Source organism: Pteropus medius, unplaced genomic scaffold (assembly GCF_902729225.1).
Source record: "Pteropus medius unplaced genomic scaffold, Ma_sr-lr_union100, whole genome shotgun sequence".
NCBI lineage: Eukaryota > Metazoa > Chordata > Mammalia > Chiroptera > Pteropodidae > Pteropus > Pteropus medius.
The window spans coordinates 12,505,264-12,519,656 of NW_024342473.1; the positions used below are offsets into that span (position 1 = coordinate 12,505,264).

The 14,393-nt window shown below is 49.2% G+C and overlaps 1 protein-coding gene across 2 annotated transcripts in view; it reads left to right on the forward strand.

Annotated features, from left to right (window-relative positions):
* The window catches only part of MEGF11 (multiple EGF like domains 11), a 318,172-nt gene that overhangs the window by 282,260 nt on the left and 21,519 nt on the right, over positions 1-14,393 (forward strand). For both annotated transcript variants that reach the window (XM_039865256.1, XM_039865257.1), the window contains 5 exons: positions 4,724-4,844; positions 5,945-6,108; positions 7,221-7,323; positions 11,212-11,358; positions 11,717-11,851. In XM_039865256.1, the coding sequence (XP_039721190.1) occupies positions 4,724-4,844; positions 5,945-6,108; positions 7,221-7,323; positions 11,212-11,358; positions 11,717-11,851 (670 nt within the window). The remainder of the gene's footprint in view (positions 1-4,723; positions 4,845-5,944; positions 6,109-7,220; positions 7,324-11,211; positions 11,359-11,716; positions 11,852-14,393) is intronic.

Sequence of the window (14,393 nt, forward strand, 5' to 3'; positions counted from 1 at the left end):
GAAGGTGGAAAGCTCCCTTTCCTGAGCTGGGGGGGAGTGGGCTGTGGAAGTGAAATGAGGATGGATAAGGATATAAAAATACCCAGACATCAACTTCCAAGTGTTGAGAAAGAGCCAGATATCTGAGCCTTGGCAGGTGGCCGTTTCTCTAGGTCAAAGCCGTGTCCTCTGGATGCTGTGTGCTTAGGTCGTGAGTGTGCTGCTGACTCAAGCACAGCAGCATAGGCTATCCCAGCGTTTCACCGCATCTGGGCTCTTAGCATCTGTGCTTGAAATGGGAGCCAGGAGATTCGAGGTCCAAACCCACCTCTGAGTAGCATAGGCTGTGTGTGTTCTTGGGCAAGTTGCTTTCCCTCTCTTGGCCTCAGTCTCCTCACCTGTAAAACAAGGCTTATGGACCAAGCGATTCCCACTATCCCTTCTAGCTCTGGCATAATGAGTTGTCCCCCTATCATTAGGAGTGGGCATGTGGCCAGTTCTAGGCCATGCATTAGCAGAGTAGGCGGCCACCCAGCTGGTGTGATTCTTAGAGGTCCAGAAGTGCTTCTACCTCTCGGACTACATTCCCACCGTTCCTCACTCCTTCAAGATCCCTACTGCAGGCAAGAAAATTCTCAGGGAGTCAGAGCTGAAGGGCCCTTAGAGATGTCTCAGCCAGTGGTTCCCAGCCAGACACATGCAAAGGCTGCAGCAGGTAGCCAAGAGCAGTTTTGAATATTTCACAAAGCCTACAGGCAACCTTCCATTATCTGTGATAAAGCTGACTAAAACACGGAGGTTTTGTTTTGTTTTTGCTTTTAATTAGAATTAAATTAACTCTATGTGATATCCCAAGTTAGTGTGCACTGATCAGAAGCTGATTGGTTGTAGGTGACATCATGGGAATTTCTAGGTCATGGTTGGTGGACAAGATGCTGCCACCAGAGTCACGTGACATGTGGTGGTTACTGGCCAAATTGTACCTGTTCAATATGTAACTAGCCTTAAATACCACAGAATGATAGCAGTGTCTTTTGAATTGAGAGGGCTTCGTAGAGGAAGGATGCTAACAGGGGTTCTTAATGATGAAAAGCTGAGGAGACTGATTGATTTCAACAGCCACATGTAACTGATAAGAAAACCAAGGCCTGTCTATTACCTAGCATGAATATGAGTCTGTCAGAAGAGAAGACTGTTTTCTAGCAGTAAGACGTATAGGAATTCTGGATGGACAGCTTGGAGAACAGCTTCAGTAAAAGGCCATAGGGTACTCCTGGCTGAAGGAGTGGGCAGAAGTACTAGGCTACGTGAAGCATGTGAGATGTCATTTGCAAACTCCCCAGCTTCATCACTGATCTGAGCTCACAATCCTGGGCTCTCATCCTGTCCTTTTTCCAGGAATGTGAAAAGATCGACAGATACGAATTCAGGGCTGGGCCGGGCCAAGTGCTGGGCTGGGATAAGGGGGTGGGTAAGGCAGTCCCCGCAGCCAGTCCCCTGAGGAGCACCAGCCTGTAAGTCCCAGCTCTGCCGCATGGGCTCACTCTGACTTTCAGTCTCCTCCGCATGAAGATGATGGCTTTGATCATCTCTAAGATCCTATTCAGCTCAGAAGATCTTGTCTTCCTGAGTGGATGCGCTAGAGGCCAACAGGGTAATTTTCTGGCTGTACTTCTTGTGACCCTCAGCCTGGCCAGAGAGGGTTTGGGCAGGAGGTGGTGGGGTGTGGAATGGAACCATAGACCAGGATCTGGCCCGGCTTTCCCTGACGGAGGCCTAGAGTCAGAGTGGTAGCATAGGACCCATCCTTAGAACAGACAATATTCAGCTTCCTGTGTATGATGGGAGCCACAGGACCCCAGCCCACCGGGGCCCCTTACTCATTTGTTCAACATAAGTGAGTACCTCCACTCTGTAGCAGGTTTTGAGCTAGAGATACTAGGCAATCCAAACAGATAAGACCCCTGTTCTCATGAAGCCTCTAGTCTAACTGGGGAGACAGTAAATAAACATGCAGGCATGAGTATGAATGCGGGCACTGCCTGGGAGTTGCCGAGGATAGAGACAAGTTTCAGGTTCCAGTGCGCCCCTGGAACCCACGATCAGGGCTGGCTCAGAGTTGGCCCTCACTCAGCAAACATTTGTTGAATTGCCTGGAGTGAGAGAGAAAGCATATGGAAAGTGCCCAGTCCTTCTGGTTCTGTCCACAGTAGAAGCCAGCATGTACACACAAACATCTCATTTCAATTAAACAACATTTATTGAGAGCCCATTATATACCAGCAGGGTCCAAGCCCTGAGAATCTGGATGTGAATAAAATCAGATCCCCATATCCACCCAGGGTGAAGACAGGCAAGTGAGCCCACCAGGACCCCCAGTGTGCTAGGATGATAATGGCTGTGTGTATGCCCAATTCCCACCAGCTTTGGGCTGGGGGGCTGAAGAGGAAACATGCTAGGAGGGAAGGACAGGAAGGAGTCACAAATTTATACCCAAATCCACACAGATGGATAAACAGGTAGCCCCAGAGATAAACACACTGAGCCCTTTCACAGGTGTGTCTGCTGACTACCTAAGCATGTACAGGCATAGATACTGACTCCTGCAGACTCAGATGCCACACCTGCTAGTGGTGTCCCAAACCAGGAAGATGTGTGGGTGAGAGAATATTCTGTGTGTTGGGAAGGTTGCACTAGGTCACCCTGAGTATCATCAGACCTTGGCCAGGGGCCACTCTGAGGCAAGAAGTTAGGCTATTACTGGCTTGCTCTGCATGTCAGTCACCAGAGATGGCCAATCAACTGCACACCCTGACTCTCAGATCGGAGGCCAGAAGGTAGGAAATCTGACAGAAAGTTTAACTGTTAGTCCCTATGCTTGTTGAAGAGTTTGAACCAGGTCGGGATCAGGACAGTAAGGCGGAGGAGGGGACATGCTCGTAGTTAGCTGTACTGAGCTCACATTCCTTCAGGACAGAACTATGCACTTTGGAAACTGCCCGCTTCCCCATTTGGACTTTACTTTTTTTCCATTAGGAGCTAACAAATAGGAAGCTGTTCGGAACAGCTCCTGGCACATAGTAGCCCCTCAGTGAGTAGTCATTCCATCCCCCAAGACCATGTCCTTGGTGAGTGGTGGTTCCAGCCTGTTCATCTATGATGAGGGGAGTCAGGGAGCCAGACTGGAGGAGGTGGCAGAAAGGTGAGTCACCTCTCCTGTGCCTGCCCCTTTGTTCCTTAAGAGATGGATCTGTTCTTCAGAGATGCCTTCTTCTAAAACCTTGGAGGGTTTGTATATTCTTTTCCTAAGAATACACTATTTCTTTGCAGTAATAATAGCTTTTATAGTGCTTTCTACTTGCCAGGCACTCCTCTGTCTACTTCACATATGATAACTAATTTAATCCTCCTAATAATCCTATCAAGTAGGGATGTTATTATTCCCATTCCACAGATGGAGTAACCAAATCCCTGAGTAATTTAGTAAATTGTACAAAGTCACACAGTAGGTTGGCACCAGAGCCCGTTCTCTAACCACTGGGCTCTGCTCTGACTCTGGAAGGAAGGTCTGGTTCTTTCTCCTTCACCCTCACTGATACACCATGGGGCCCTAGATAAGCCACTGTCCTTTCTGAGTCTCTCTTTCCTTCTCTGGGAAGCAGAAAATCCTCTCAAGCCTGGTGGTCTCCCAGGCTGCTGTAAGACCAAGGTGACTGTCCATGTCCCTGCATGGGCTGCGCTAGGAGACTATGGGACCCAGACGCAGCATTCTGGGGAGTAGGTATTTCAAGCTCAGTGCTCTGCATCTTGCCCCCTAGAGCAGGGCCAGGGTGGAGTGTCCTCTTTGAGCCCCACCAGCAGACTCACAGCTGGGCATACAGGCCCTTTGAGGCCTCCTGGGAGGACCGGGATTAGGGACATGAATGAAGGCACCAGGACAGAAAATGCTCTCAATGTAAACTCATGCAGAGAAAATCATAAACTGCATGTAATTTGCACCTGGGCCAAGGCCTGCAGAGCTTAAATATATTCTTATGGGCTATTTATAGTCTGGAGAAATTAGCGTTGTCTGAGTATGGGAGCACTGGCAGACTCCAGCTGGTCAGGGCCTGCCAGGGACTGGCAGAAGAAAGAGTGGGAGCCGTGGAACCTTCTGGTGCAGGACGCTGCACTTCTCAGTCTCTCCTCACTGACCCAGCCAGCGCAGGTGAGACAGGAGGAGAAAAGGGCTGGGGAGGAGCCTCCCTTCGTCAAGGTCGCATAATCTTGGGTTTCTCTGTGGAATATAGTCAAAGTGTTCCTTTCTGGAGGGTTTAGGGGAGAATCAGTTTCCTGCTCATTTGGCAGAATTCAGTTACTAGAGTTATAAGATCGAGGTCCCCCTTTTCTTGATGGCTGTAAAATGAGGGTCAGTCCGAGCTTCTAGATGCCGCTACATTCCTTGACTTGTGGTCACCACCTCCATCTTCAAAGTCAAGGCAGGCAGGTAGAGGACTTCTCAAGGCTACTTTTTTGGTTCTTTTAAGGATTCATATGATTAGATTGGGTCCACCTGGATAATCCAAGATTCTCCATGTCAAGGTCCTTAATCATTTCTGCATAGTCCCTTTTGCCGTGTAGGGTAGCATATTCATAGGTTCCAGGAACATCTTGGGTAGAGGGAAGGTGGGGGTCATTATTCTGCCTACCACAGCCACCTAGCATGGGGCAACCTTGGTCAAAAATTTACCTTCTCTTTTTGCAGGGAGAAGTCTGTGCAGTTCCCTGTGCGGCAGGCACCTATGGCCCCAACTGCTCATCTGTCTGTAGCTGTAACAATGGTGGCACCTGCTCCCCAATAGATGGCTCCTGCACCTGCAAAGAAGGTAGTGTACCTTCTTTCCCAGTCCCGTCCCCTCAGATATGCACACTGCCCAGGGGAACTACCAGCGAGGGGTCTGGACCGCTCTTGCTCCATCCACCTACATGCTGGGTCAGGGAGCCTAAACATCAGGTCCCAGCCAAGGAAACCCATGCCAGGGACTCCAATAGCAGGAATTTATTAAAGGAGATTTGTTACTATAGTGTAAGAAGAGCTGACAGAGCATACAAGGAAGGTGAGCAACCCCAAGATTAGCAACTGTGGGAAGAGCTGCTACCACTCCTGGGAGTGAGGGCCACCTGGTGGGAGCTGGGACATGGACAGAGAGACTGCACAATAGTACTGGAACACGGAGACACGGCCACCACCAGAGGCCCTGTCCATCTGTGGACCAGGTCTCTCATTGGTGAACCCATCAAGGAACCAGCTGAGGGGGAGCCTGGGACATGCAACTGTAGGGGTCAGCCCCTGTAACACAGAATAGGGAAAGGGGAGAAATGGGCCTGGGAGCAAACAGGCCGGTGACCAGCCTCAGAATGGGAAATCAGGCTGTCCCTAAAACAAAGGGCCCTGAGATAACCTGGCTGACCCAACCCTGGACAGAGATAGCCCTCCCTACTTCAGCTGGTTCCCTGTCCCAGGTGGGGTCATCGGCTCGTAGCAAAAACAGTGAGAACTGGCAGGCAGGAGACTTGCATTCTAGCCCCAGCTCTCCTAATCAGCGGTCTCCAGCCTTTTTGACACCAGGGACCAGTACTCCTATGAGAATCTAATGCCTGATGATCTGAGTGGAGCTGAGGTGGTGATGCTAGCACTGGGGAGCGGCTGCAAATACAGATGAAGCTTAGCTTCCTCATCTCCTGCTACGCGGCCTGGTTCCTAACAGGCCACGGACTGGTACCAGTCTGTGGCCTGGGGATTGGGGACCCTTGCCATAACAGCCATGCATATTTCTGAGTGGACTCTATGTGGAATGTGTGTCCTAACCTAGCGATCACGGAAGTGGTAGTTTGGATGGGATGCCCAGTACAGAGCTGGGGCTAGTGGGCAGAAAGCTATGCTGGACCCGAGTAGAGAGGTGACAGCCTCTTTCCCTCTCCTCAGGGTGGCAGGGCCTCGACTGCACCCTGCCATGTCCCACCGGGATGTGGGGCCTGAACTGCAATGAGAGCTGCACCTGTGCCAACGGGGCGGCCTGCAGCCCCACAAATGGCTCCTGCTCCTGTACCCCCGGCTGGCTGGGAGATACCTGCGAGCTGCCCTGCCCGGTGAGTTCCCAGGGCTGGGAAGGACCCAGTGGTCTCAGCGTCCCCTCATGCCCTTTCCCTGCAGCTATTTGGTCCACAGAGGTGCAGAGAAGAGCACAGGTGGACCCTTGGATCAGGTCTCAGTCCTAGTTCATAACCTCTCTGTGGCCACTTTCCTACTTCAGGCCTCAGCCCTCTTGTGTATAAAATGGCAAATACTTGGCAGATGTAATAGTGTATCCCTTTCCTCTTGCTGCTCTCGGTAAACATTATTAGTTGACTCTGGCATATTTACCTGACCCAAAGGCAGCTTCAGAATCCATCACGACACAGTGCTACAGGACAGCCCTTACTAATCCATCAGAGTTGCCATTCCTTGATAGATCATGTCTAAGCTTCCTTCTGGTTCCAGCACTGTATAATGTTATGATCAGGGTGTGGGAGGGCTAAACCAAGCACTGTCCAGCATTAACCACCTAGACTTAACCACTGGATCTCAGTCTAAGATACAAATTAAGTTAAGCTAACTGATGTGATATTGTTGAATGAGTCCTACAGTTCTAGGTTCAAATTCTGGCTTTGCCATATTCTAGCTCTATTACCCTGAGCATGATACTTCTCCTCTCTAACCCTATTTCTCATCTTTAAATTGCGAATGTAATGGAACCATCATATGGATTTGTGTGAGGATTAAGAGAAATGAGTCGTATAAGGCTCTTGATACCTAATGAGCACACAGCAAATGTTAAGTCACCACCTTCTTCCGCAGTAACAATAAATCAGTCATTCCTCACATATGATCTATGTGTTACAATTTGCAAAGGGCGTTTTCATTTATAATTTTAATTAATCGTCATTACAGCTTTCTGAGCTTGACCATTGAGAAGTAGGGCAAGACCATCACCTTCCTCCTTACAAACCGCATATGCTTGTTAATATGGCCAAAGAATTTTTTGGAGTGGCTTCATGGCCACGTTGATCCTGTTATAAAAAGTGCTCCCACTGTGCCACTACCTTACTCTCTCTATATCATTGTGAAGCAGTGGCTCAGTTTTGTCATCAAAATCCAACAGAAGTGTGTGAAGTTCTGGGGATCTAGGTCTGGTCACTTCTCTCTCCCCTTCTGTCCACAGGACGGCACATTTGGGCTGAGCTGCAGTGAGCGCTGTGACTGCAGTCATGCTGATGGCTGTGATCCTGTCACAGGCCACTGCTGCTGCCTGGCTGGCTGGACAGGTAACCCCCATTTGCTTTGCCAGCACCCGGGTCCTGTAAAACTGGGTTCCTGATATTTTCCTACTTCCCTTGGACTGCTCTGTCGCTGGCCACTACTTCTTGCTTCCTAAATATGCACCTTTCCCTTTACTTCCTGGGCTTCAGTTCTCCATGTTATTCAACTTAAGTACACAAATATTGATTGAGTACCTTTTAAGTGCAGGCTCTCTTCTAAGGGGTAGCAGCACACTAGTAAAGAATCAGACAAAGGCTGACCCCTGGTAGATGTAGGTGTTTGCAGAGGATATGGTGGAAAGAGGGACAAGGAACTTTCTCCTAGCCCAGGCTCAGACTCTTGTTCTCTACGTGTGTCCTGTATATCTATCGACCCACTTCTCTCCACCCCGCTGCCACCACTCCGGTCCAGCAGGCCCCATCTCTCAGCTGGTACCGCCTCAGCCTCCTATGTGGTCTCTGGGCCTCTCCTCTTGCCCAGCTGCATCCATTCTGCACATGGTAGCCAGAGTGAACTTTTCAGAACCCAGATCCATTCACATCAGTCCCTGCTCAGAATGCCTCAGTGGCTTCTCATGGCACGTATATAAAATCCAAAATCCTTATCGAGGCCTGGGGCCCACATGATCTGACCCTGCCCAACTCCTCCTCCTCTCCTTTGCCCCCTCCCATCACTCAGTACACTCCAGCCACATGGGCCAACCACCTTCCGGGCCTCCGTACATGCAGTCTGCCTGCCTGGATCACTCTTTCCCTATCTCTTCACCTGATAATTCCTTCTCAGCCAACAGATTTCAATTTAAAGTTTACTTCCTTTGGCAAGGCTCTCTCCCCCTGCTACAACCCACCCCCTCAACCTGGCCAAGACTACGTAAGAACTCATTTTATTAATTCTCATAATGCCCTACACTTTTCCTTTTGCAGTACATACCTCAATCGTCACTGAACTCAGACTGGAGTAACTATTTGTTTATATTCTGCCTCCCCATCTCCACCATCAGCTCTGTGGAGGCAGGGACCACGTCCACCTTGTTCACCACTGTATCCACTGCCTGGCACACACTGAGATACGGGATAACACAGTGGTTAAGAACTTGGAGCTAGAGCCAGACTGTCTGGGTTTGCGACCTTGGGCAAGTCCCTTAACCTCTCAGGACCTGAACTCTCCATCCATAAAATGCAGATAATTATAATCTTCATAACTATAGGGTTGTTTTGAAGTTTAAATGAATTAATACCTGTAAGTGCTAACAGCACGGCAAATGTAAACCAATAATACAGGAAGTCCTCAATAACGATATACTACATGAAGGAACCTATTAGCCAGTCCTAAGGTGTTGGACAGCAAGGAGAAAGAAATATAGGTGTTGCTATATAGGTGTAGGTCCTCAGATAAATAATTCGCACCAGGCTGCTGAACAGCCTCTGTTCTCCACAAGCAGAAAGTCTCTGAAGAGCCCAGGGCCGGGGATATTGCTTCCTCTGCAGTATCTTCAGCCTGGCTCTCCCTGCCCTTCGGTACACTGGCACCGTAGACTCTTAGCTAGAGCCAAGTGAAAATCCACTTTAATTTTTCATTGCCTTAATTTCAAGTGAGCCGATAAGATCTTAATGACATCTGGTGCTCAGAAATTCTGTCTTTGATGGACAACCTTTCAGCCAAGCCTGTGCTGTTCTAAAGCTAATTTCCCCAAACATGGTCCCGAAGTCATTTCCGAGGAACGATTGATGTCCTGAGGTTTATCATGCGGAAGGAGACCAAGGAAAGATAGGAAGGGGTTGGGGTACAGGACCCAGCCTCTTGCTCAATGAGCCTTCCCCACCCACCTGACTTCTCAGCCCCTGACATACTGCTTGTGCCTTGGCTCAACACCGGGTTTTCTCTGCCCTAAGTGTATGCGTGTCTTTCCCCTTGCCCTCATAAGCCATAGGCTTCTTGATGACTGGCATCATGTCTAATTCATCTTGCCCTGCATGTAGTAGATGCTTATTAAATGTTTATTGAGATAAATTGAAAGAAGCTGGCCTATAACCATAAATGGCTTTTCCTCTCAAAGTGAAGGAGACCTTGAAGATGATCTACTCCGGTCTGCTTGTGCTGCAGATAGGGAAAGGGAGGTGCCCAAGGTCTCAGGACATTAGTGTCAAGAGAATGGGAGACACAGGGTTGCATTTTCAGGGAGCCGTTTATTCAATTAGCATTTACTGAATCAAATAATCACCAAGTCTTTATTTGGAGCTACCATGTACCCAGCGCTGTCAGGCCAGCCATAAATGACAACATTTAACAACTACAGGCTTCGGGTTTTGTAAGGCAGTTTCTCCTTCCCCAGGTTCCCCTTCAGTCAATCCATGCTGCCAGTCCAGGGTTCACCTACTGTGAGACCTTCATCAAGGGGTGAAATGTGGCCACCAAATTCTCACTGGGGAAATAACTTATTCTCTGGGGAGAATCTCCCCTCTCCCTCCACACAGACCTGTTTTCTGGAGAGTGGCATCTTAAGCCCGAAGCCTGTTGTGAAAGGGAGTTCCCAAGGGTTGGGGCAGGGGAGTGGGGCCCTAGGCTAGACTGAGGCACTGGGGGATGACCGAAGCCTGTTGCCTCTCCTTCCTCTTCATTCTCTCCAGCTGTCCTGCCGCCTCTCCTTTCCCCACCAGCCCAGGTGGGCTTGTACAATTCCAGCCTACCACTAAATTGGTCCCATTGTTCTCTCACTGCTGCTAGGACTGGCTCTGTTCTGAGCCTGAGTGTCTTCCTCCTCCTTTCTCTTTTTCATAATCCCTGTCCTTATGACAAGGCAGACATGATTTTTAAACTAATTCTGTTCCTCTCTGAGCTTCTGATATTCACCTTCCAAAGCCACATAGGTCTCCAGGGCCCACCCAGTCCATTCAACCTAATTAATGTGTGTCAGACTGGAAGCCTTTTGGCTTGAGAGCAAGCCCCACCCCAGAGCTGAGGCCTCCAGCCTCAGGCCTTTTTAAATTCCTTCTTAGCCTTTGGCTGTAATCACCCCAACACATATTTCCTCTCTCAGTTTAAAAAGAATGTGTAGGCCTTGCTCCTCTTTCTTATTGAGAAATTCCATCCATCCCTCCTAGGCCACCGTTTGTCAAACCGAGGGTCATTAAATCCATTTGTTGGGACACAACTAGCTTTTTTCCCTTAATGAATAGAATACATCATGGTGCAGAGGAAATATCAGAGTGCATCACACACAGTAAATGTCATTTTTCAAAGCATTGGTTTCTATTATACATGTGCGAGCGCATATGATATAAAATACATATTGCGTTGAGGATCGTGGTCGAAAGAATCGAAAAAAAACCACCCCCTGTCTGGCTCTCACCCTGAGGCTGGGTGGCTGGAACCGAGCGAGGACCAGTGGCTGCTAGGCTAATGAGGGTGGGCATGTTCCAGCTTGTGCAGCACCCCATAACAGCACTTACTTGTCCCATAGCTGGTTTCTCTCAGGCCTAACCTTGGATACCAGCTAAGCTGTCAAAAACGGAGGAGACCCTTCATGATTTGGTCCCTTACTCTCACAGTCTCATCTCTTGCCATATCTCATCTTATACTTTATGGTTCAGCTACAGGGAACTATTTTTTTTTTTCTTTCAAGGCATGATTCTTTCTCTTGCCTCCTGCTCTTTGCACATAGGATTTCCTTTACCTGGTCAGCTCCTCATTGGCCGTTAGGACTCAGTTATGGTATCACTTCTTCCTGGAAGCCCTCCCTGACCAACTAAGGCTCGGCTGAGTTTTTCTTCCATATTCTCAGATACATTGTATTTGTCTCTACCTTGTCATACTTCATGGCGCCCCCTTCCTACCAAGCTTCCTTTTGCCCTCACTTCTCTTACCACTGACCTGAGTCTGTATCTGGCCTACAGGCATCCGCTGTGATAGCACATGTCCGCCTGGTCGCTGGGGCCCCAACTGCTCTGTCTCCTGCAGCTGTGAGAATGGCGGCTCCTGCTCCCCAGAGGATGGAAGCTGCGAGTGTGCCCCTGGCTTCCGAGGACCCTTATGCCAGAGAAGTAAGGCTGAACCCCAAATGGCCCATCCTCCTCGCCCCTTCCTAGTTGAAACTAGTCCTGGCCTGAGAGAGGCTGGGCTCTCAGAGTCAGCCTCCATCAAATCCCTCCCTCTAGTCCCCTCTCCCTCTGCCTTGGCTTTTCTGTCCCCATGTTCTGAGCCCAGCCCGGCTCCTCAATGGAAACAGGACCAGACCACAGCTCCGCTCTGCAGAAAGGGACAGACCCTCTGAGGTGTGGGGTGGGCGTAGCTCTCCTCATACTTTTGTGGAGCCTACCTTCATCTCTATGTGGGATCAGAGGATGACCAGGCTGGCTGGGGCCCCCTGGGCTGCTGACCACATATCCCTTTCACCCCCAGTCTGCCCCCCTGGGTTCCATGGTCACGGCTGCACCCAGCCATGCCCCCTCTGCGTGCACAGCAGTGGGCCCTGCCACCACGTGAGTGGCATCTGTGAGTGCCTCCCCGGATTCTCCGGAGCCCTCTGCAACCAAGGTACTGTCTCCAAGGGAAGGTGGGGGCCAGGGAGGTGAGGGATCCTGGAAGGGAAGTGAGGCTTTGGGGATTCTCATACTCTGTAGAGGCAGCTCCTTGCCTCTTCGAGGCTCGTGCCTACCTTTCTAAGAACTAGGCACCACAGGGCATGAGACAAAGCCATGATGCAGTTAGAGGTACAGGCTCAGAGAGATTAAATCAAGTCTCCATGATCTCACAGTTAGCAAGTGGCAGAGCTGAGAAACAAATTCTGACTCCAAAGCCCATGCTAAATGAATGGATGAAAAAATGAAATGAGCAAAGGTGAAGTCCACATAAGAAGTGGCCCCAAATGGCTTATGCTGACTGCCAAATGGTAAAGGCAGAGAATGCTGTGGGAGCTCAGAGGGGACAGTTCTGGTTTCAGCTGGAGATGGCAACTTTGTAGCCCTTCTCCCCTCACATTCAGGCTGACATCACTAATCCCGCAGCACCTGCTTTCCCATCTCAGATGCAGAATTCTTTAAGACACTAACTCCAGCCAACCTCTCCCACTCCACAGGAGTTGAAAATGGAGGAATAAGCTTTTCAAGGAGTTGAAAAGCTTATTTGCATTGGTATGCTGCAAAACTGGCTCCCTGGGGGGCGGGGGTGGGGTGAGGGGAGCCCTGGTTTGTAACATTTGCAAATTTCCATGATAAAATGTTTCCACCATGGTTGATTCCAAGGTACCAGTGGCTTAGCACCAGTCACAGAATTCCTGAATAGTTAACAACCAGTGCAAAGGTAGAAGCTGGCTGTAACACATACCATTGTTTTTTGCCATCCCTTGCTTAGTTAGGCCAAGGCAGCATGGATTTGGGGGACAACTCCGTGTTGGCAGAACTTCAGTTGGGCCTTAGCCTGAAAAGCAGAGGAGGAGGAAAGGCATTCAGGTAGAGGAAACAGGCTGGGTGGAGCACAGGGGAGTCAACCTGAGACTGTCCAGTAGGGAATGGGTGAAGGATGCAGGAACTGGGGGTGGGAAAGGGGCCGAGAAGGTGGTCTGGAGCCTTCTGAACAGCTCTGAACACAAGGTTGCAAGAATTTGTACTCTAACCTGTAAGGAGCAAAGGGATTTCAGACTAAGGTAAACAGAGCTAAAAGCAACTTGAAGGTCATCTGTGCAAGAATCTCATCTGTCAGCTGCTTAAATACTTCCACTGAGAGCTCACTACCTCCCAGGGGAACTGAGTCTTTTGATGAATAATCACTACTGAGCTGGGCTATCTTTGTAAGCATGGGGGGCCTTAATATGTACGAATGAGTTTAGCCTATGATGCTTTGAGGTCATGAGAAGTTTGGGCCCTAGGGAAACATATGTGACAGTTTCATTTTCTTGCACCCCTCGTAGGACAGTTTAATCACAACCTGACATGTTGAGGTTTACTTATTAAACATCAGAGACTTAGCCATCAATACAGATAGGCTGGGTCTAAATTAGGACCTAAGCAGCCCGAAGAGTAACTCTCAGATCGTGCGATGTCTGATTTATCACCCACTGGCCTAATGAGTATTTTCCACATATAGATCTAATAGAGTTTGCTATTAATGGCAACTGCCCTGGTTAAGTCTCAAATCTCGTAAAAAATTGAACTGACACTTTCTAATGACCAGCTTTCCAGCGAGTTACAAATTACAGACACTGCTTATGCAGAATCATTAAACATAGATTAAATATAACCAGATGTTTTCTTTTCACCAGCCCCCTCCTTCTCTCCACCACCCCTCTCTTTGCCTCACTCTTGATTCAGCTAAGAAGTCAACCAATTAATGTATTAGACTGATCGCATTAGCAGCTCTGTGGGTGAATTTGTCAGCCTTGTGTATGTGAGAAAGACTTCAAAGATAAAATTGTCTTGTTAGAGAAGCAGAGAGTTGGTTTTAGGGGTGGGGGTAAGGTAGAGCAGCTCTGGCACCTCATTCTCACAGAGGGTGAGGACTGGGGGGAATAGGTTCCCCAAATCAAGTACCTCCCAGAGGCAGGGAAGAGGAAGCTCGGTGACATGCTTTTCAGTAAGCTGAAGCGGGAGCCTGAGCTGCAGACAGGTGGACAGGTGAGATGTGTGTCATCCTCCGGACCCTGGACCTGCCCTGGAAGGAGCTAAGGATTTTGCCAGGAGCACAGGGCCCCAATCAGCCAGCCTGTCCACAGCTATTAACTATAGCCTGAGGCAGTGGGCAAGGCTTAGTATTAATGAAAATATATAATAATGGGAGTATTACAAGGGTAATTGAACTTATATTTGTGAAGCACTTTGAACAGTGTCTGGTGCATGGAAGTGCTTGTTGAATACATAAATAACACTAGGACCCAAACCCAAGGCTTTGGATTGGAGAGCTTGGTACACCATGCTGCCTTTATTATTTGTCCCAACCACTAATCATGTCCAGGAGAGGCATAGAGTGGACACAGGTCCTAGGCACCATGTATCCACAATCTGGTTGAGGAAGGACTGGCCATATGAGTGCCATGCGGTGTGGTATAAAGGAGAGAATGCAGCCCAAGATTTTGGAGACCTAG